Here is a 23,861-nt window from a genome sequence, read left to right as displayed (position 1 = left end):
AAAGATGTATTTTTGTTCTAGAGAAAGGAGTGGACATGGGATGCGAATAAGATGTTGCTGATGCACGATCCTATTTACAGGTACAGAACTGATGTCATATAACAGATAATCATCTGTCCCAGTTTTTTTTTATGTTGCTTGCTTTATAATATCTCCTGTGTAATAATGTGGAACATTGCAATATAGGTATAATATTAATGTAAGATTTTATTTCTAAATGAATGGATTAATCAATTGAAATGCACAAGACCAACAGTAAATTATATCACCTTCAGTTTCACAAGGGGACATGGCACCACACTGGATCCCAGCCAGTATGAACATTACATTGTATCGGATTCTAATCACTGATAGTGCATTGCACCATGCTAAGTTACAGTCACCATCACTAGCTCCCAGTTTTGTGTACACTGTACCTCACTTGATCCCCATCACTACATATATCACATTGCTTTGGATCCCAGTCAATGTATGTACATTTCACCACACTGGATCCTAGTCTCTGTGTCTATATTACATTACACTGGATCTCAGTCTCTGTGTCTACATTACAACACATTAGGTCGCAGTCTCTGTGTCTACAGTACACTAAACTGGATCTCAGTCTCTGTGTTTACATTACTACACATTGGATCTCAGTCTCTGTGTCTACACTACAACACACTGGATCTCAGTCTCTTGTGTCTACATTACACCACATTGGATCCCTGCCTCTGTGTCTACATTACACCACATTGGATCCCTGCCTCTGTGTCTACATTACAAAACACTGGGCCCCAGTTTCTGTGTGTACATTACACCACACTGGGCCCCAGTTTCTGTGTGTACATTACACCACACTGGGCCCCAGTTTCTGTGTGTACATTACACCACACTGGATTCCAATCACTGTGAGCAGATTTTGCTGTTGCTAGCTTCAAGTTATGGTTTTTATATTACGTCGCACTTGATCCCAGTTATTACAAGAGCACTACACATCATTGGACCTCAGTCACTTGTACATTACAACACTTTGGATCCCAGTCATTGTGCACTACACCACTCTGGATCTCAGTCATGGTATGCACATTAAAGTGTACTGTATCTCATTCACTGAGAACATGTTACACTGTAATGGATCGCAATCACTGTGAGCAGATTAACTTATACTGGATCTCAGGCATGCAGACTACAGCATACTGGATAGCAATTACTGTGAGCATGTAATGCTGCTCTAGATCCCGGTCACTGTGAGCATTTTACAGTGCACTGGATCTCCTTCTTGGGGTGAACACATTCACTACACTGGATTTTAATCATATTGAGCACTTTCACTACAATGGACATCAAAAGGTACTGGATCCCAGTCACTGAGAACACAGGACAGTACATTTCTTCAATATGCTTTTGAAACTTCACAGCCAAGGTTAATTTAAACTGCAAATCACTTAAACATATTTGATACAGCTACAGAATTATCATAATAGGATCTGTTACGAACATTCCAAATTACTTATTATAGTCATTAAGTGAGAGAAAAATTATTTAAAAACTGTAAAGGGTACAGCGGGTTATATACTATGTTCAGGGAATGGTGTTGAGAATCAATAGATCTTTACTACAATGAAAGATCAAATGCTAAAGCAGCAATAACAGAAGGTCTGTGAGAAGATATTAAATTTAAACTGTTAAGGCAATAAATTCCTGCTGTAATTAAGTACAGGATTCATCTCAAGCAGTGAGAAATCCTGAAACTGTAAGTCCACAGCTGCTGGATTGCTATTGGTTGGTGCATATGCTTAAGGGACGTAGGTGCCTCATTCAGGCATTTATTGACCCCCTCTCCTTTCATGTCACTGTTGCTGCCTATCACAAAATTTTAAAGGTAAGGATGAATAAATGACAGCTAAGAACGATTGAGGTAATAGAAGTTGTGGTTTCAGCAGAACATCGACAGGAGTAAGCCGGGTGGCCCTTGAATCTGCTGTGTCATTCACTAAGATTATAGATGATCTAATATAGGGTTCAATTCCACTTTCCTGCCTGTTCCCCAAAATCCCTGACCCTATAAACCAAAATTCTGTCCAATGTAGTCTTGAATATTTTCAATGGCACAACCTCTGCAATTCTCTGGCGCAAAGGGTTTCAATGAAACATGACCCTCTGAGACACCCCTCATTCTGAAACGACACCCCTAGTTCTGTGGGTCCCCCATGAGGGGCAACGTTTTCTCAGCATCTACTTGTGTGGATCGTAGTTTAAGATCTGATGGAAATCACTTTTACCACTTGACTGAACTTAGCATTTCTCTGAAGGGAATTTCAAGTCAGACATTACAACTAGCCCTAAGGCAGAGGTTTCCAATTTATTAGGAAAGGGTGCAACTGCTGGACCAATTCTGTGAGCCATATAATGCTTTGAACTGAAGTAAAGTGACAGAAAAATCAATAAGCATTTAAATGTGATTCCAAAGAACCAGTTTTAATGGCATTCAGAGTTTACCTCAAAGCATTTCCTACATTGTTTGAATTTAGTTATTTGATATCTTTGCTTTTCTCTTTACCTGCTTCTCAGGCTTAGAGAAAGAAAGCATGTTCTTACAAGAAATAATGAAACACAGATGTTTATCCAGCTTGAGAGCCAGCAAGTTAGTGCAAAGTGGTCAGGAGCTGCAGAGCCAGATGCTGTGAGTGTGCAGCTAAACCATTTTGTGTACATTGCAGTGTAATGGCAGAGGTCATCAGCTTTCTGCCAAGTGTGAACATAACCAAAGTTGCTGCAGAAGTTACAACTTGCATGACAAATGTTGCATTCAGCAAATGGTTTTTAATATCAACTGGGGAGAAAAAAACCTGTAGACCTGAATGTCCTGAACCTTTTTTCTGCACCCTAAAGTTGGCAATTATCTGGTAATTTTGCACATTAAACTGCTGGAACCAGAGAATTGGGAAACCCCTATGTATTTAATTTCAGCTGGGAGCCAGCCACGTTACAATTTACTGGTGTTAAAATAACATGTGAACACTTGTACTTTTAATTGTCCTTTCAGTACAGTGCATGCTGTTGTTACTAATTACTAGTGTCTTTTCTCCCCTTTGTCTCTAGAATATTCTATGTATCACATGATTCCCAGGATTTAAAGATATTCAGCTACATTGCCAGGGATGGCATCAGCAACACTTTTCGATGCAATGTATTTAAATCAAAGAAAAAGGTTTGATCCCTTTCTTGTGTTTTGTGTGAAAGGTAGTTGCATCAGCGTGGAACACGGATTCATTTTCATGAACTGAAGTGACCCAAAAAACAACTCATTTCATTGTTGCTGCAGTCAGATTCCAATATTGAAAGTCAGTAAAGGGAAAACAGGATGGGGATCTTTTCCCTAAAAAATGAGGTGGCTGAGAGCTGACCTCATGGAGGTTGTTATAATTATGGAAGCATTTGGTAGGTGGACCATTTTGGAAAATTCGTAGCCACAGTTTAATACAGTAACTAATAAATCGAACAGGAATTCAGGAAAAACTGCTTTTACTCTCAAGAGAGTGGATAAAATGTGGAATTCTCTGCTGCATGGTGTAATTGAGATGAATCATATAGATGCATTACAGGGGATGCTAAATAAACATGAATGAGGAAGAAATGGAAGGCAATATTGATATGGTGAGATGAAGCAAGGTGGGAGGAGACTCTTCAGAGGCATAAACGCTAGAGGAGGCCTACTGGGCTGAAAAACCTTTTCTGTCTTTAGTAAATGTGAGGTATGTTCACCAAGATTCTGCCTAGATTGCCTTTCTTGATGTGTGAACTGTGCTTCCCACTTTTCTTTTTAAAGTTGAATGAACAAATCCAACCTAACAGTGTATCTCAGCTGCTGCTGGACTGAGACCTCTGTCATGCAGCACTCTAGCAGAAAGCAGTCAAAACCCACCCCACTAACTGGCCTAGCTTTGAAGTGGAGGACCTCTTCACGCAGTTCTGTTAGAATGCAGAGCACTCTTATAATTAAAACAATAGACAATGGTATCAAATATATTTGCAATGCAGCCAAATTCAGATCACGAAGTTTGTCAATGTACAAATAGTCACATGAAAAATATTACTCTCCATGGAGGGTCTTGAGATCTTTTTCAGTTTTCCTCTAAGATGCTATGTAAAATACTAGTAATCTAGCAACTTTTTAAGGCACTTTTTTGTCTGAATGATTTGTAAGTTCACTGTTCTTTCTGCTTCAGAGCCAAGCAATGCGAATTGTTCGCACAATAGGGCAGGCCTTTGAGGTCTGTCATAAACTGAGTTTACAACATGCTAAAGAAAATGCAGATGGGCAGGCGGATGGTGCAAGTGACAAAGCAACAGAAGAGCCATACACTGGAGGTACGGTCAGTTTTTCCAACATAACCCTCTCCAATGGGACCTACCTCGAGGTCTATCAGGCTGATGTAGCTGCCAGTGTAGTGTTGCCAGAATCACCTGATGGAGTGGAACTAATGTTAATAATTTTAGCGGCTGGTTTCAGACATGTCAAGCTACTGCACAGCATCTGTAGTTTGGAAATGTAGTGTAGCTTAGTTTTGTGGGGTTAACAGAAAGGAAAAATGCTTCTGGAAGATGGCAGCAGCAATTTCCAAATGGTGATTGAGAAGTAGAATATCATTACTATTGTAAAATCCGAACTAACAAATGTTGTTGAATTACTGTGTAAACCACACATGCAGCACTTTTCTGGCCTCCATGTTACTGAAGGAATATTGAGGTTAAGGAGAAGTTACAAAAAAGGATTTACAAGAATAATCCTGTAATTGTGAAGTTATAACTGCAAGGGAAGTCCGAAGAATTAGGAGCTTTTCTTACCCTCTCATTAAAGAGAGAAACTGAGGGGTGATCTTGTATAGGTAATTAGATTACGAAAACAGTTTGATCAAGTAGGTGTAGAGGAGATGTTTCCATTGCTGAGTAACCCAAACCTAGAGACTATCCATATGGATAGTCACTAAAAAATCCATTTGGAAATTCAAGAGAAAACTCTATATCCACGAAATAGGTGAATGTGGAACTCACTACCTCAAAGAATAGTTCCTTAGAATCACAACAGTGTGGAAACAAGTCATTCTGCCCAACAAGTCCACACTGACCCTCTGAAGAGCATCCCATCCAGACCCATCCCCCTACCCAATCCCTGTAACCTTGCATTTCTCATGAATAACACACCTAACCCACACATCCCTGAACACTATGGGTAATTTAGCAAGGCCAATTCGCCTAACTTGCAAATCTTTGGACTGTGGGAGGAAACCGGAGCACCTGGCAGAAACCTACACAGACACAGGGAGAATGTGCAAACTGCATGCAGATAGTTGCCTGAGGCTGGAATCAAACCCAGGTCCCTGGTGCTGTGAGGCAGCAGTGCTAACCACCGAGCCACCATATCATTGAGATGAATGGCAAAAGTGCACTTAAGAGTAAAGTAAATAATGACAAGGGAGAAAGGGATAGAAGGATAGAAAGGGATATAAGATAGATGAAGAAGGATTGGAGGAATCCAATGTGGAGCATAAACACTAACGTAGTGCTGAATAAGCTATTTTCTATTGCTTTAGAAACCAATGTTTTCTCTTAAAGTATTCGGTACTAGTAATTGTAACTGGAAATGTGACCAGTACTCATAGATTGAATCAGCCTCTTCAGCACTTCAATCTTTCCACTTTCTTTAAACAGGTCACCAGTTCCCTGGAGTAAAGCAGAATGGGGCTATGGGCAAGGAGGTAGAATCTCACAGCACTAGCGAGTTGCCATGTGAACTGGAAGTCATTAACGCAGCACAAACTCTTAAAGAGAGAAAATATCAGGTACTTTCATGAAGCTGGCTGACAAATCTTCAGATGTAATTATTGTCTTCCTTTGCTATGATTTGTAATGGTACTAGAGAGTACCTTCTAAGCTCATAATACTGAAAGTTAAAACAAAATGAGGCTGGTAAAATGACATTGTTAACTGTTTGGAGACTGCATTATATTTCTGCCAAGCGCCAATGAAAGAAAGAATATAGTGAATTGAAATACATGTCCTATAGCAGGGTTTTGGGGAGGAATAGTACAGGTTTCTTTTGTCGCAAACCTCAAGCCAATTCCAGCCTTCACACATATGCGTATTCCTGATTACAACAGCTTTGGACATTTTCCTCTTTAAAGTCATGTGCATTGTGGACTTCGTTGAGTATTTTCTACTGTATTCCGATTTCGCCAATCAGTTAACAGCCTTTTCCAGTCAGTCGTTTTGGAACTTTAAGGAAGAATTTGTCGTGCTATACGTGGGGGAAGAAAAGTACAAAAGTAGCTATTTGCAACAGGATAGAAATATACTCCCAAAAACACAATATTCAGAATCACAAACCTGTAGGCTGTCGATTGGCCATGCAGAGTGAAAATCAGAACTCTGCTTTTTGGCCTGATTGACAACTATTTCTAAATGAACCAACTACTGCCTGTTGTGTTTATATATTAATTCGACCTTATAGTGTCAAAGTGCCACAAATCTACATTATCTGAGCTGAGTTCTGTATTGATCTACACACTAGTTCAGGCCCATTTTGGTTGTGGAATGGATAATAAACTCAGAGATTTGAAACACTGACAAGCCGCAGGTGCAATGTATTGTGCAGGCTACTGATCCTCGGAGTCCCAATTTGTTTGGAGTGACATGCTAGCACCTCCGTTAAGTCTTGGGATGAAGGGAGTGTTCAACACTTTCTCTCTCCGTCTTCTGTCGGTGACCTGCAGCTGTTTTCTGGAACTGGAAAAAGAACTCCAATTTATGGTCATGTTGTGAGCCATGGCTCAAGTTGCAGAAGAAGCTAAAAAAAAATCGCTCTGCATAGCAAGGTAACAAAATTAGCTTCTGAACACCTATTTCATATACCGGAGATGTTTGATTATTGCAAGACCTAAGGTGGTTTCAACATGTTTTATGTACATGAATTTGGGCCTTTTCCAGCAGCAAAACAGTTAAAAAGATTTGAAGCTTGGAATGAAATGGAGAGCTATCATAGAATCCCTGCAGTGTGGAAGAGGCCATTTGGCCCAACAAGTCCACACTGACTTTCTGAACAGCATCCCGCCCTACCCTATCCCTGTAACCCTGCCTTTCCCCATGGCTAATCCACCCAGCGTGCACATCCCTCGACACAAAGAGTAATTTGGCATGACCAGCCCACCTAACCTGCACATTTTTGGACTGTGGGAGGTAACTGGAGCTCCCTGAGGAAACTCCCATGCAGACACGAGGAGAATGTGCAAACTCCACAGAGACAGTCGTCTGAGGCTGGAATGGAACCTGGGACCCCAGTGCTGTGAGGCAGCAGTGCTCACTGCTGAGCCGCAGTGTCACCCTAAAAGAGATTTAAATATGGATTAAAGGGGAAAATTCAATATTAAATTGTCTAGAGACAGAAGAATTATGAGAGAAAGATTAGAGAGGGAAGAAACTTACAGAAAGGCTAAATAGGAAGAATCATAACCTTTTAAAATTGACAATCAGCAACAGTTGAATGTAATTAAAGAGTTTAAATTGTTTCCTTTCTGAATCAGAGGGTTTGATTCACATTGCATTAATAATTTATTACATCAAAAGCTGTTTAGGTTCAGTTCTAAAATGGCATGTTTGATATGAAACCCAGCAAGTACTTAGAAATAGAAGTATTTAATTTTTATTAATTACCCTTATTATATAAACTCCCACTCAAAGAGAAGGTACTGCATTTTGATGACAGGAATATTTTACCATAGGAAACACATTGAGCAGGATCTTTGTAGAAAGCAATGGGATTTAAGCAGCATGAAGTGTGGTAGCTGCAAGTTCTGGTTATCAAATCGACTCTGGTGATGGCACAAAAGGTAATCCGCATGCATGTGCTTGCAAACCTGAATTTTCACTTCCAAGTTGGGAGGTTCTTCTGCTTTGTAAACTGTCTCCAGGGAAAGTGTGCCCTGATTGGTTGTATGGATTTCCATTCTGGGCAGTGGGTGCAAAGGGGAATCATGGCTAAACCCCCAGGGATGATGTTTGGGGCTCTCTCACTCTCAGATAATGGCCAAGCTGCAGTCCTGGTGTTGGAAGTAAACCAAAATGCTTCCTGTCTCTCTCGTATTTACACTGGGCCTGTTCCTCTCTTGCTAATGCTACTTGCCATAGTGTAAATAGAATACACTGGAATACAGCTAGCCACCAGAATACATGAACATCAACTAGCCATAAAACGACATGACCCACTATCACTTGTATCCTTACATACAGACGAGGAAGGACACCACTTTAGGACAACACATCCATCCTAGGACAAGCCAAACAGAGACACGCACGAGAATTCCTAGAAGCGTGGCATTCCAACCGGAACTCCATCAACAAACACATTGATTTGGAGCCAATCTACCATCCCCTGAGAAAAAGAACAGGAAATGGCATCACCAACGCAGGAAATGACATCACCAACCCAAGGAAACCTAACCAGATAAATAGAAAGCGGGACATAACACCAGCACTTCGTCGGAGGCTCACTGATGATGTTACCTCGTATGGTGACGAAACGTCTGAAAACAAACCTTCCATCTCAGCGAGCAAACTCACATCCAGAACCTCAATCTGAGCTACAAATCTTCTCAACTCGCTAGAATACACTTTGTAAACGGCGGGAAAGTTTGAAATGGGCTTGTTTTCTCAAAGTAGTTTTTGATAAAAGATACTTGCCAATAATTGATTGGAGGGAAACATTTTTAATTAATAATGAGGCCAGTAAGGTAAGCTGGCTGGTCTTTAGTTTCATCTTCATCTAGATGGCAGAGGTTGTGGGTTTGGAAGAGTTGCTGAAGAAACCATGGCAGGTTACTGCATTGTATTTTGTGCATGGTACACAGTGCAGCCATGATATATCCAGTAATGAAGGAGGTGGGATGCTAGACCAGTGGATGGGCTGTCAGTTACGTAGACTGTTATCCCCTGGCTGGTACGAAATTAAGTGTTGCTGCAATTTAGATATCCAAGCAAGTCAGTTAAAAATGATATGGGCCATGTCTATCACACACTAATTGGAGCAAGATTAAGTTGTTTTGTACTCTAATAGATCAATACTGTCTGTGCGGTTTATTATTGTAATGGTTTCACTGACAATGCATTACAGGTCCTTAGAACCTTATCCTGCATTAATAATAAAGCACTGTTACAGTCAGATGATACCAGAAGTGCAGTGATTTTCACATCTCTGTTAACAGTGGGTCCATGTACCTCAATGGGGATGACTACTCGGAAAACGTTAAAAAAAAACAAAGAATTGCAGATCAGAAACAAAAAGAGAAATCACTGCAAATACTCAGCAGCTCTGGCAGCATCTGTGGAGAAGAAATAGAATCAACATTTCGAGCCCAGTAATCCATCTTCAGAATGTAAAGAAAAATGTATCTTACAATGTACAGATCACACCAAAACCCAACCCTTTGCATTAGGAGAATGGACATTCCTTTCCCTTCATGTGGGATATGGACATTATGTTCATTATACTGATACTAATTTGGTCCAATGTTGTCTACTTCGGAACCTAGCATAACATAAAGAGTTAGACACAGATTCTGGGAAAATGCTGATGGGGACGGGGTCAACTGTGGAACATTTCCTCAGGAAATTCAATTGATTGGATCAAGTCCATGATGTCACTTATCACACTATTTATAGGCAGTAACTTGTGGGTAGGAATGTACACTCATTCCATCAGATGTTTTGGTCATAGGACAGCATTTTGTAAAAGTATTCATGGGAGGTGGGCATCAAGAGGTCTGCCTTTAAGGTGATAGTGAGCTCCCTTCTTGAACTGTTGTTGTTTTTGTGGTGTAGATATGCTCAGAATTGACTTCCAGGATTTTGACCCTGCAACCGTGAAGGGTTGGTGATGTCTTTTCCAAGTCAAGATGGTGTGTTGCTTGGAGGGGAACTGGCAGTGTGTTCTGCTCCCATGCACTTGACGTGCTTGACCTTCTAAGTGGTAGAGGTTGTAGGTTTGGAAGGTGCTGTCAAAGGAGCCCTGGTGAGTTGCTGCAGTGCATCTTCTGGATGGTGCACATTGCTGTCACTGTGCTTACTGCTGAAGGGAATGAATGTCAACATTGGCGAATGGGGTGCCAACCAAGTTTGCTTTGTTCTGGAAACTGTCAAGATTCTTGTTGCCGTTGGAGCTGCACTTGTCCAGGAAAAGGGGGAGTATTCCATCACACTCCTGACTTGTGCCTAGTAGATGGTGGACAGATTTTTGGGAGTTAGTAGGTGAGTTACTCACCGCACTATCTGACCTGCTCTTGTAGCCACAGTTTCTGGTCAATGGTGACCCCACTAGTATGTCTCAGTGATAGTAATGCCATTGCACATTAATAAGAGATGGTATTGATTTTGGAGGATTTGCAATCACAGTTACCTGATCTAGACATTCAGCAATTAGTAAGTAATTTTGTGATAGTTTGCTAAGAAGCAGCAGTTTAGATATGACACATTAGTTAATTAGATAAAGAAAGAATACAAGTGTGATAATGGGGGATGATTCACTGATACCAGAGGATAAATGGACTATCAGTGTGGAATATTTTGGTCTCGTTAAAGTGGTGGGCACAGTAGTGTCCTGCTTTCTAGTTAAGATTATTGCCTTGACAACTAGAGAGAAAACAACCTTGGGAGATGTGGGGAGCAGGGGATATCTGTAGACTGAATGAATTTTGTTTAGGTAGCCTTGTTTTAAACATGTTTAATTTAAAATGGATAATGTCAAATGAAATGTTCCTGATTTTTGTTTTCTGTAGGATCCGGAGAGTGGAAGCCCTTTCGCTTTGTCCGCTCAGCTGCCACGATCTCCCAGCAGTCAGTGCTCCTCTCCTACTCCACTGGCATCCCAGCACCACTTGCAACTGCTCCAACACCAGCTTTTACAGCAGCAGCAACAGACACAGGTGGCTGTGGCTCAGGTTAGTCTGCAACTACCTCACGGTGAAGTCAGAAAGAAAAGATCCTGAATCCTCAACTGGACCCATTTAAAATAAATTCAGATCAAGGCCTGAATGCCATCTCACATTTTAAGTCTGTTTCTCCATTTGTGCACACAGTCAACAGTTTATTCAGCTGATGTTCTTTTTGGTTCCTACACCCTTCCAATCCCTTGTGCTGAAAAGCTTCTGTAAAGCACTGCAACACCTACTTGTGGCTGATAGCAGTGTATTACATAAACTGGAGCTCATATAGCAAGGTGCAGTCACTCAACCAGGCTGCTTTATTTCTGATCCAGCAACATTCATACTCAGAAATAGTCACATTAGTAAATTAGTAAGTTGACAATACAATAACACAGCAACTTACAGAAGAGATGTTACATAGTGCCTTTCTCTTCTTGCACTCAGATTTTACCATGAGTTCCAATGTATCTATTTGAATTTTGAAATTAGCTTTCTGTTTGCAGTGAATCACATCCATTGCTAAGCTCGGTTGCTGGATCATTGTAACGCCATTATGGATCTAAACTTTATATTTCTGATACGGTTGCTCCTGTTATAATTGTTACCAGCCACCGAACTGATGGTCAGAGCTAGTTTAATAGTCAGCGTTCTTCAACAAAGAAAGCAAAGGTGGCACGGTGGCTCAGCACTGCAGCCTCACAGCGCCAGGGATCTGGGTTCAATTCCAGCCTTGGGCAACTGTCTGTGTGGAGTTTGCACATTCTCCCCGTGTCTGCATGGGTTTCCTCCGGGTGCTCTGGTTTCCTCCCACAGCCCAAAGGTGTGCAGGCTAGGTGGATTGGCCATGCTAAATTGCCCATAGTGTTCAGGGGTGTGTGGGTTATAGGGGGATGGGCCTGGGTGGTGAGGACTTGTTGGGCCAGAGGGCCTGTTCCCACACTGTAGGGAATCTAATAACCTCTTATTGATAGGCCTGACCGTAAAGTGAACTGCACATCTTAGTTACTGAAATATGGCATTGGATATGAGATAGCGTTAGGATTGGAGTGAGGTGAGAAGCAGGATAACAGTGGAGTGGGATTAGAGCAGGTTCGGCTGTCTGTCTTCATCTGTGATTGAGCCAGCTTGAGACAATAACTAGACAATAGACTGATCCAGTGATCTGAGAGACCTATCCTTTAATAATAGTTGCTTTGTGCCCACCCAGAACAGGCAGGAAGAGACATTTCATCCATTAGCTAAAAGACCACAGGGCTAAAATTACTCCCCATTTGACTGAAATGCACCAGGTTAAAATCCACCTCAAGTTGTCCTCTTGACCTCATACAGGCTACTTAATTGAACACAAAAGCAACCATCTTCTTGGCTTTTACATGTCTTCAATGTTGTGGAATATATTTTTCATTTTTCAATGACATTAAATGCCTTGACTTTCACCTGTTAAAGCTGATATGTAAATGCAAGTCGTTGCCTGTGAAATGTGACGTTACTTGCCTCCATATTGTAGCTCACTGCTGGATTGTCATACTGTGAATGTTAACACAGAGCAACATCAGTCTTTGTTTATTTCAGTTTGCTAAGTTACATATTGTAAAGCATGTATAAAATCATCCGATAATCATTTAATACTTGGCATAGATTTACATTTTCATATAAAGGTGTATGTTCATACCATTTAAGTATTAATCAGCTGTCCAGTCAAAATGCCAGCTGGGTTTTAGCAGAGGAACTTTGGAACTGACCTTTTCCTGACCCCATTCATTTTCTTGCTCAGAAATCTAAAGATCTGGATCTATCAATATATTGTATTGTGGTTTTATATGGCTGTCTTGCAGATGAGGGAAACTACATATTATCATTATTATTGTTATTATTATTATAAAATAAGTGCAAAGTACTGCAAAATCTAGAATCTGAATTAGAAACAAAGTGCTGGAGAAACCCAACAGAGCTCTGAAGAAGAGTCAATTCGGAGTTGAAATGTTAACTCTGTTTCTTCAGCACTTCCTTGCGTTCATTATATCATATGATATGTTCATGAGGTACTCATGTATTATTGATAACCCTGCTTACTTATTGCATACCCAGGTGACAAACAAACTCTTACCTTGTGATAATAAATGTGTTCATTAAGCACAAGTAGATGCTGTAAAGCACAGGAAGAAGGCAGTAATAAATTGGCATGCGTCTCATTGGCGCTCTGCTTTTCACCAAATATTAATCTTTAACTACTTTGCTGACCAAATAGCAATCTTGTGTGGTAATTGTTGAAACTAATTTGATTCAGCCTGTTAAATTTTTGTTTTTTAAAATGTGCTTCTGGTGAGTACTCCAGTATGGTTTTAACTCTTTGAATGCTGCATGTCTGCCTAGTTTTCCATGCAAGCATTTTGTCTCATTTTAAGACAAGCTCAAAAACCATATGACACCAGGTTATAGCCCAGTAGGTTTATTTGAAAACACAAGCTTTTCGAGTCTGTCTCATTCTTCAGGTGCTCATGAGAGAGGACACAAAAAGACACAGAATTTGTAAGTGAACTTATCTACGATCTGATCAATCATCAGTCACTACTTTAGGTAAACAATGCTTACACTTTTAACACGTTATCATTTTAAAGGCCTCTGATAGGCCATTCCTCAGCTTTCTCTTTTTGAGACGAAACAGCGCAGTCTCAATTCTTCATAAAACTCAAAGAACTGTAGATGCTGGAAATCAGAACCAAATTCAGAAATTGCTGGAAAAACTGATCAGGTCTGGCAGCATCTGTGCAGAGAGAGTAGTGTTAACGTTTATAAATGAGCAGTAGTACATTTGTACAGTGAAAAGAGCAATTATACAGATTGGATGTGATCTAAGCAAATGCAGAAAGATTGTTTTTTTTCTATAACCTGATGCTAACAGAGTTCAGATACACCCTACAATCTCCTGTCGTGGCACTAAGTCCCTCTTTTTGGCTTTAATTCTTCCTTCCTACATTCAAACTGGAATTCAGGATCAATTGACAAAGATCACCATCTGTGCTGCATTACAGAACTTTGAAAGGAAGATCAGTTACTGAAAGGTTAATAAAATCCAGTCTCCTATTCATTCTAGCTCCTGTTTGCGCAGTCACTGCAGTGAGTAATATAGGTGGTGCGGTGCAGTTTTTGTAGGTGTGTGCTAGCACAACGTCACCATGAGGTGGTGCTGTTGGCTGACCCTATGCCATACGCTCTCGGATGTTTGTTTCACTGGATTATTAGGATAGGAAGTTTCAAACCTTGCGCTGTCAGCAAAGTTTTGCTGAAATTCCTGCAGTGACAGAAATGTACAAGGTTTACACTGACCCAATTCGTGTTCCTTTTTCCTTTTAAAAATGTATGGTTTTGTCATGCTTGAATATTTTTACTATTAAAAGCAATTCCAAAAGTCCAGTGATGCAAAAGGTCCAGCAATTCCTGCTGGGTTTGTGAAACAATAAATCTGCAATCATTACGAACCATTGGATGCTATGTTAGGAGTAAGCTAAGAGCCACAGAATCTGATAGCCCTCCTGTGGGTTGTGAACTAGCGCATTGGTCGACTTTATTTGTTTAGGTTGTGTGAAGGCTCATAAGTATGATTTCCCTTATTTGCTAAAATAATTGTTTTCCTACCCACCACCAGCCCTCATCATATTTTCAGTCATTCGCTCTCCTAGAGTGATTGAATCATAGAGGTCAAAAACACAGGTAAAGGTCCTCAGTCCCATCGAGTCTGTGCCAGTCAACAGTAGCCACCTAACCATTCTAAACCCGTTTTCTAGTACATGGTTCATAGCCTTGTATGCTTTGGCATTGCAAGTGCACATCTAAATACTTATTAAATGTTATGAGGGTTTCTGCCTTTACCACCCTTACAAGCAGAGTTCCAGATTCCCACCACCCTGTGGGTGAAAGTAATTGCTCCTTACATCCCCTATTAACCTCCTGCTGTTTACCTCAAGTCTATATCCCCTGGTCATTTGTCCTTCCTTAAAGGGGAAAAGTTTCTTGCTGTATGCCACGTCAACAACCCTCGTAATTTTATATCTCAATTAAAGTAAACTGGTGTCATAAAATCTCTCATCTCCCTTCTCATAACTGCTTGATGTATGTTGTACTGAATAATAGAGTGCAATTTGTCCTGAACAAACAGTCAACTTGTCATCAGGTACTAAATTAAATCTGTTCTCCTGAACATTATGTCATAGAGTAACACTGTGTGAGCAGGAGCCTTCTTTCATTTGTAACCCCTCAGTCTCCTGTCCTCTAAGGAAAACACCACAGCGTTATTGGTTGCTGTACAGGCCTAGAGGATTGGTTGACCACTAGAAAGCAAAGAGTAGAGGTAAATGGGTGTTTTTCCGGTTGGCGGTCAGTGGCTACTGGCGTGCCTCAGGGATCAGTGTTGGGGCCTCCATTGCTTACAATTTACATAGATGATTTGGAGTTGGGGACGAAGTGTGGTGTGTCAAAATTTGCAGATGACACTAAGCTGAGTGGTATAAAGTGGGCAGAAGACACTGAAAGTCTGCAGTGGGATATAGATCGTCTAAGTGAGTGGGCAAAGGGCTGGCAGATGGAATACAGTGTTGATAAGTGTGAGGTCATCCATTTTGGTAGGAATAACAGCAAAATGGACTACGTTTTAAATGGTAAAAAATTGCAGCACGCTGTTGTGCAGAGGGACTTGGGTGTCCTTGTGCATGAATCGCTGAAGGTGAGATTGCAGGTAATTTAAAAAGGCAAATGGAATTTTGTCTGCCATTGCTCGAGGGATGGAGTTCATAAACAGGGAGGCTATGCTGCAGCTGTACAGGGTCCTGGTGAGGCCACACCTGGAGTACTGTGTGCAGTTTTGGCCTCCTTACTTGAGAAGAGATACACTAGCACTGGAGGGGGTGCAGAGGAGATTCACTCCATTGATTCCAGAGTTGAGAGGATTGGATTATGAGGAGAGACCGAGTAGGCTGGGATTATACTCATTGGAATTCAGAAAAATGAGGGGAGATCTTATAGAAACATATAAGATTATGAAGGGAATAGATAAAGTGGAGGCAGGGAGGTTGTTTCCTCTAGCAGGTGAAACTAGGACTAGAGGGCATTGCCTCAAAATAAAGGGAAGCAGATGTAGGACTGAGGTCAGGAGGAGCTTCTTCACCCAAAGGGTTGTGAATCTGTGGAATTCCCTGCCCAGTGAAGCGGTTGAAGTTACCTCGCTGAATGTTTTTAAGGCAAGGCTAGAGAAATTTTTGAACAGTAAAGGAATTAGGAGTTATGGTGAGTGGGTGGGTAAGTGGAGCTGAGTCTCAAAGATCAGCCATGATCTTATTAAATGGTGGGGCAGGCTCGAGGGGCTGGATGGCCTACTCCTGCTCCTAGTTCTTATGTTCTTACGTTCTTAATCTCTCTTCATGATTAAAACTCTCCAGCCTGGACAATTGTTAATCTCCTCTGCACCCTCTCCAGTGCAGTCTCCTATAATGTGGATTCCAGAACCGAGCATGGTTCTCTAGCTATAGCCCAACCAATGTTTTATACTGTTCCAAAATAACCTCCACCCTTGTCCCCGCACCCCTGCCCTTTATGCTGGCCGTTACTTTCTCCATCATTCACTTCTCTTATCTGGCCTTGGACCTGTTTAAGAAGAACATTTAACAATGCAGGATTTAATAATATGGAGCAGAGCGGGGCAGATTTCCATGTTTGGCTACGAAATGTGATTTAATGGACAAGGATAATCACCCAGGAGTTGCCTAGGCTGGAGTTGAGCAGAAGGGGAGCTTCCAATAATCCAAGCAATGTTGATGTTTGGAAGGATTGAAATTCTGGGAATTACTGAGGATGGTGGCAAAGTGTGAATACTACTGAACTAGTAATTCAGAGACACAGGCTAATTCGACCGCAGAAGCAGATGGAATTTAAATTCAATATAAATATAGTCCGGAATTGACAGCTGGTGTCCAAAACAGCGTAAACTCTCTCTGGTTATCTTCAAAGCTCATCTGGTTCCCTTTTGGGAGGGAATTCTGCCATCCTTAACATGTGATTGCAGGTCCACAGCAATGTGATTAACTCTTAACTACTTTTGGAAATGACCCTAGCAAGCCCCTCAGATCCAGGGAAGTTTAGGAATAGATAACAAATGCTTGGCTTCTTGGCAATGCTGATATCCCATGAAAGAATAAAGAGAAACTTGAGGTGGAGATGGTAAAATTAACTAGAAACCTGGCAGAGTGTCTTAACAGAGAGGAGAGAGATTGTCTTCTTGAAGCTGAAAGAAACAGAGAAAAAAATTTATAGAAATAAGCGCCATGGTGACATTAATAGAGTGAGGGGCAGCACCTTAATTTTCCCAGCTAAATCTGCTAAAAGCACCAGTCAACATGTCCCTCTCAGTAGTCGACTAGAGGGCACAGGGCAAGTGCAGGAGCAGCCATTTTAATCAGCCACTGACTATTCTCCATGGAGCTGTGTGATAGACAGTCTGTCCAAATTCTCACTTTAATGTTGAAGATTAGCACAGCTAGAGGGTTGTGATCCCATTGTAATGGAGTGCTTACAAAATCACCAACAGTGAGGAACAATATCCTGACTTGGTGATTACTGTGCAATGCAATAAAACATCCAGGAGGAAGCTGATGTTACTAATATTTGAGATGGATTTCAATTTCATGGTTAATGCTGTTAACCTGTTGATAATGTTGCTGTAATGTTGTAGCCTGCACTCTGTTACCCTGATGTACTTGTATAGTATGATCTGCCTGTAAAGCATGCAAGACACCACTTTTCACTGTACCTTGGTACACATGACAGTAATAAATCGAATCGGATCAATTCAGTATTGAATACTTCATCTGTTCACTTGGTATTGTTCTACCCATTTCACTTTGTAGACCAGATGTTACAAATATAAAATTTACCAGATTGTAATATTTTAGAACTGACTCTTTACGGTAAAATGATGAATTGAAGGTGAGGTGTAGATGGGGGTGCATGCGTCCTGCCTGTCAATAGCTGAGATGGCTTGGTTGTTAAAGGTTAAAAATGGGCCCAGGTTGTTTTACTGGGACGAAAGTACAAGGCGTACACAACCACACAGTAAGGAGCTGGATTTTTGTGCATGGAGAGGGCCACTTCACTCCCTTTTTAACAAAACAAAAGAGCTCCGCATTTGTGATGTTAGGGCTCCTTCAGAATTGTGGAGCTGTACTTCCCTTCCTTGCAAAACAGTCAAGGGAAGGCAAACTGTGCCCCCTCTTCTGAAAGTTACAGGCCAGCATCACAGACAGCCACTTCGACAATTCCTGTGAAAGGTTAAGTTCATAAGGTAGGTGTGAGGGTATCTGGGGGTTTAGGGTGCGAGATAAATAGCGTGCCAAGTGGGTAGAGGATAGGGCTCCAGGTTATTAAGGTGTCAGGTAGGTCAGGGGAGATGCCAGGTAAATGGGGTTCCAGGAGATAGGGTTCCAGCTACCAGATTGCCAGGCACAAGGTGGCAATAGAACCAGTAGAGTGATGGAGTGATTAGGGTAAATCAGGGTGAGTGTAAGATATCGTGTCTGGGTGGAATGGGCAGGTTCGGCTCCGGGGGAGGTGGGGTGGGGTGTGGATGGCAGAAGCGAGTGCCAAGCGGAATTTTCAATTTTCTGGTCAATTCCTTCAGAGTCTGCTATGATGGGGGTCCCAAAGGATCCCCATATGTAAATCTCACCTACAGAACCAACCATCTGGCTATTGGAAAACACAGGCCTAAATCAGGTCCATCAGTATCAGGCGTGGGTAGACTGTTCGAGTCACTCAGCAACCTGTTTGTAATGTCAGGTTTTATAAACTGTTATGCTTTAGGCTGTTATTATCATTGCTAGCTCGAATTGGGTTGGGATCTAGAGAATACCTAAATGCCATTTGTACTTGGATCCACATGATTCACAGTGTATTCAAATAGATTTTAGGAAGGGAAAATCAACAGAAAGCCATTGTGATAATAAGTTGCATGTTTCTTCAGATAATCCTGAACTTAATAGATCTGCAGGAATGAGAGACAGCAATCAGAGTGATCCAGGTAGTCAGCCTTGCACTTGAAGTGGAGAAAATGCTGTAATGATTATTCACCACAGTGAAGCAGCTAGGAGCTCTGGTTCAGATTGAAGAAACCAAGTTAGTGAGGATTAAACAAGGCTGAAAGCTTTGTCTAGCTTTGACTAGAGGGTAACCCTCAATGTGGCAGTCAGTCCTGAGTTTACAGTTGCAAGTCTGGAGAAACATAAGATAGGCAGTTCACTGGGAATGGAAAATAGCTTTGGACTGTCTCTGGGAGAATTGGTGTTCACTTAAAGGAGAGATTGAAATATAAACACGTGACTTGGTGGGGGGAGGCCAGTGATTTTTGATTGTTTTAAAAATTATGTGGGGAAACTTTTCAACTTGTCTGGAATCGAAGTTTCATACATAAAAGTATGGTTGTTTTTTGTTTGTTAGAGTAAAACTCTTAAAATTTGGATTCTTGTCATCTCACTGAAAATTCGAATTTATTTTTAAAGGTATTAATCTCTACAGGGATTTCTCACCTGAGCCAATGAACTGCTTGTTTGATATTTGATCCAGTGGATCTGGCCAAGTAGTGGACAAATTGGGATCATTTTTGGAGAAGACGTCAGTGTTTGAGAGAGTAAACTTCATTACTGCTATTCAACATTATTCAGAGAGAATATTTGACAATGTTTACCAAGCATCAGTATCATTATTCAGCTTTGAACGTCGCCTGTGATTAGCTCTTTGTTGTATCAGAGCAGCACAGTCTAGGTATTGTCAACTAGAAGTAAACACACATGTTTGAAATCTGAAGATATCATTCAGCAGTTGCCTATAGCTGTTTGCTGAGCTGTGAGCTTATTTACAGTATCATCAATCTGAAAGGGTGGGTATTTAGGATGGAAACCATACTGAATACAAACTTCCACTGTTAATGAATCACAGATTCAGTTCCTTTTGTTGTGCCAGGTGCATCTGCTGAAAGATCAATTATCAGCTGAGACGGCGGCTAGAATTGAGTCGCAGGCCCGTGTTCACCAGCTCATTCTACAGAACAGGGATCTCCTACAACATGTCTCCCTCTTGGTCAAGCAGTTGAAGGATTTTGAGAACAGAATGAGTGCACAGCAGACAGGTAAGGAATACTCCAGAAATTCAACAAGATCATGCTGTCCAATTATATAGAAAATGGACGTCTTTGCATTTATATAGTGACTGTCATGACCTAGCAATGTCCTAAAGTGTAGTGCAGCCAGTGATGCTCTGCTGAGCTCTCAAGATTGTTGAATTGTTTGGAGTCATTGCTGGCACAAATGGAAAATGGTCATAGTTACTGGTGGTGAGTGATCTCAGCTCCAGGACATCTCAGTAGGTGTATCTCAGGGCAGTGTCCAACACCCACCATCTTCAGTTGGATCTTCCCTCCACCACAAGGTCAGAATTGGGAATGTTCGCCAATGATTACACAATGTTCATTCACGACTCCTCAGAAACTGAAGCAGTCCATGTTCAAATGCAGCAAGATCTGGATAATGCCCAGGCTTGTGCTGACAAGTGGCAAGTGACATTCATGCCACACAAATGCCAGGCAGTGACCATCTCCATTCAGAGACAATCTACCCACTGTCCCTTGACATTCAATGATGTTACCACCACTGAATCCCCTGATATCAACATCCTTGTGGTTACATTTGACTGGAAGGTCAACTGGACTCGCCACATAATTAGAATGGTTTCAAGTTATAATGTTTAAAAGACATTTGGATTAGTACATGAATAGAAAAGCTTTGGAGAGAGACGGGACAAATTCGGGCAAGTGGGATGAGTTTAGTTTGGCAAAAGGGTCGGTGTGGGCTTGTTGCACTGAAGGATCTGTTTCCACGCTGTGTGACTGTATCACTCTATGACTCTACAAGAGCAGGTCAGAGGTAAGGACTACAGTGGACAGCGACTCACCTCCTGACTCTCCAAAGCCTGTCTACTGTCTACAAGGCACAAATCAGGAGTGTGATGGAATACTCCCCAGTTGCCTGAATTTGAGAGTTTGACCATCCAGGACAAAGCAGACCGCAAACATCCACAAACATCTGCTCCCTCCATCACCAATGCTCACTAGCAACAGTGTGTACTATCGACAAGATGCACTGCATAAATTCACAAAAAATCCTTAGAGAACACCTTCCAAACCCATGACCACTTCCATCGAAGATCAAGGGCAACAGATACATGGGATCACCACCAACTGCAAGCACCCCTCCAAGCCATTCACCATCCTGACTTGGAAATGTTTCGCCATTCCTTCACTGTCAATGGGTCAAAATCCTGGAAATCCTTCCATAAGGCACTGTGGGTCAACCTACAGCACATGGAATGCAGTGATAAAAGAAAGCAGCTCACCACCACCTTCTCAAGGGCAATTAGGGACGGCCAATAAAAGCAGGCTAGATAGTGATACCCACATCCCATGAATGAATAAGATATAAAGCAATCTTTGTGTTCACAGCTAACTGCCACAACCAACAGTATACTAAAGACTGAGTTTTTTTTCTCTCTGTGATGTTGCTTAATAATGACCAGAATCCTTGGTTCACCTTTCTTCAACTTAAACATTGGTAAAGTTACCTTCTTCTGAGGGAGGCCTTGTTGCACAATGGTAGCATCACTGCTTTTAAGCTAGAGAGCCTGGGGTCAAGTTCCACTCCAGGGCTTGATGTTCAAGGAAGATGTGTTTCACAACATGGGCAAACAGGTTCGGTATTAATTAGTAAATCTTTCCAATACATGCTAATTCCAGGTGGTAAGAGTGGGAGAGCTTTGTGATGGAAGGACATTGGAGCCTGTACTACAGTGCTTGAGAAATGCCCCTCCCCACTAACCCTGTTTGGAGTGTTTGAAACTTGCCAGGACTCCAAGTTTGAGTGCTGGGAGTGTGGACTGTAGGGCTGTATATCACACATACTCAATTATACATGCTCAATCAATCACTCACTCACTCACTCACTCTGCCTCCCTTATTCTTTCACATGTTCATTTATTGCTTTCTCACAAACACTCATTTACACTCGCTCATCATTCTCTGTCACACATACTCAGCTCTTTACATTCTCTCTCACCCTCACTTGTTCAGACACAGTTGTATGTACTCTCTTGTTCTCACTCACACATCCCTTCACTCACTTGCACACGTACACTGTCTCTCACACCCGCGGGGGAATGCCATTCCTGCGTCAGGGAGTGGACTCCAGACATCTTGAGAGAAGAGAGGAAAGGAGATGTTTTCTGCCAGGCTGCAGCGTGGGGCAGACTTCAGCAGAGTCAGGGTTGGGGGTGGTGAGAAGTGCTAATTTCTCCTTCTCTCCTTTCTCCCACTCATGGACTGCTGGCCTCCGACACCCAGTCACCTTCCACCTGGTGTGGCATCAGTGTGGATTTCCAGTCTCGAGGTGATTCCTCAAAGTGCAGTCCCATCATGGCTAATCACTTAAGAAAAACTGTCATGTTTAAACTTTCAGTTTTATTTCATTATTTTCTACTTCAAACTAAGAAGGTCTGCAATGTGTAACTTTTAGCCTTATCTTGTATGTTTGATGCTGTACTATAATTACTGCAATGTTTAACTTTCTACCTTGTTCTAAGATTTTGGACAGAGATACGTGTTCCTGAGGTGGCACCCTGCGCGGCAACTTTATCGACTTTTCACTGCACTCCTGTACTTTTCTACTTAAGTACATGTGAAAATAAAAAATGAAACAAAAAACTGGCAGCCATGTCAAACTTACTGGGTAGGACAGGCTCCAGCAGTCTTCAACAGATCCTTCCAGGTCTCACGATGAGCAAGAATGATTGCAGAGGCATTCCTGATTCTGCTCTGTCCTGATGGGTGAATGATTGGTGTTGCTCAGATGAGGCAGAAACCTTTAAAACATTTGAAAAGTATTTAAAGATAGTAGGAACTGCAGATGCTGGAGAGGCGGGGACGAGCTGGGCTGGTTTTGGGATGCGGTATGGGGGGGGGGGAGGGTGCGGGTGGGGGGGGGTGGGGATGCGGGTGTGGGATTTTGAACTTCCGGATCCAATGCATCATCCTCCGACACTTCCGCCATCTGCAATCCGACCCCACCAGCAAAAACACTTTTCCCTCCCCACCCTTATTGGCCTTCCAGAGGGACCACTCTCTCTGTGACTCCCTTGTCCGCTCCACACTCCCCTCCAGCCCCACCACACCCAGCACTTTTCCCTGCAACCGCAGGAAGTGCTACACCTGCCCCTACACCTCTCCCTTCATCCCCCTCCCAGGTCCCAAGATGATTTTCCACATCAAGTGAATGTTCACCTGCACATCCGCCAATGTGGTACACTGCATCCGCTATACCCGGTGTGGCTACCTCTACATCAGGGAAACCAAGCGGAGGCTTGGGGACCACTTTGCAGAACACCTCCGCTCAGTTCGCACTAAACAACTGCACCTCCCAGTCATGAACCATTTCAACTCCCCCCTCCCATTCCTTAGACGACATGTCCGTCCTGGGCCTCCTGCAGTGCCACAATGATGCTACCGAAGGTTGCAGGAACAGCAACTCATATTCCGCTTGGGAACGCTGCAGCCCAATGGTATCAATGTGGATTTCACCAGCTTCAAAATCTCCCCCCCACCCCTTCCACATCCGAAAACCAGCCCAGCTTGTCACCGCCTCCCTAACCTGTCCTACCTCCCACCTATCCCCTTCTTCCACCTCAAGCCCCACTCCCAACTCCTACCCACTAACCTCATCCCGCCCCCTTGACCTGCCCATCCTCCCTGGATTGACCTATCTCCTCTCTACCTCCCCACCTATACTCACCTTTACTGGCTCCATCCCCGCCTCCTTGACC

At 42.2% G+C, this 23,861-nt stretch overlaps 1 protein-coding gene across 2 annotated transcripts in view; it reads left to right on the top strand.

Moving 5' to 3' along the window:
• The window catches only part of si:dkey-34e4.1 (carboxyl-terminal PDZ ligand of neuronal nitric oxide synthase protein), a 138,385-nt gene that overhangs the window by 98,451 nt on the left and 16,073 nt on the right, over nucleotides 1-23,861 (top strand). For both annotated transcript variants that reach the window (XM_048558479.2, XM_059638383.1), the window contains 6 exons: nucleotides 22-80; nucleotides 3,085-3,193; nucleotides 4,212-4,353; nucleotides 5,695-5,825; nucleotides 10,809-10,970; nucleotides 19,959-20,124. In XM_048558479.2, the coding sequence (XP_048414436.1) occupies nucleotides 22-80; nucleotides 3,085-3,193; nucleotides 4,212-4,353; nucleotides 5,695-5,825; nucleotides 10,809-10,970; nucleotides 19,959-20,124 (769 nt within the window). The remainder of the gene's footprint in view (nucleotides 1-21; nucleotides 81-3,084; nucleotides 3,194-4,211; nucleotides 4,354-5,694; nucleotides 5,826-10,808; nucleotides 10,971-19,958; nucleotides 20,125-23,861) is intronic.

The sequence above is a fragment of the Stegostoma tigrinum genome, chromosome 29 (genome assembly GCF_030684315.1).
Source record: "Stegostoma tigrinum isolate sSteTig4 chromosome 29, sSteTig4.hap1, whole genome shotgun sequence".
In the NCBI taxonomy this organism is placed as follows: Eukaryota; Metazoa; Chordata; class Chondrichthyes; order Orectolobiformes; family Stegostomatidae; genus Stegostoma; species Stegostoma tigrinum.
This window is presented reverse-complemented; position numbering and strand designations above follow the sequence as displayed.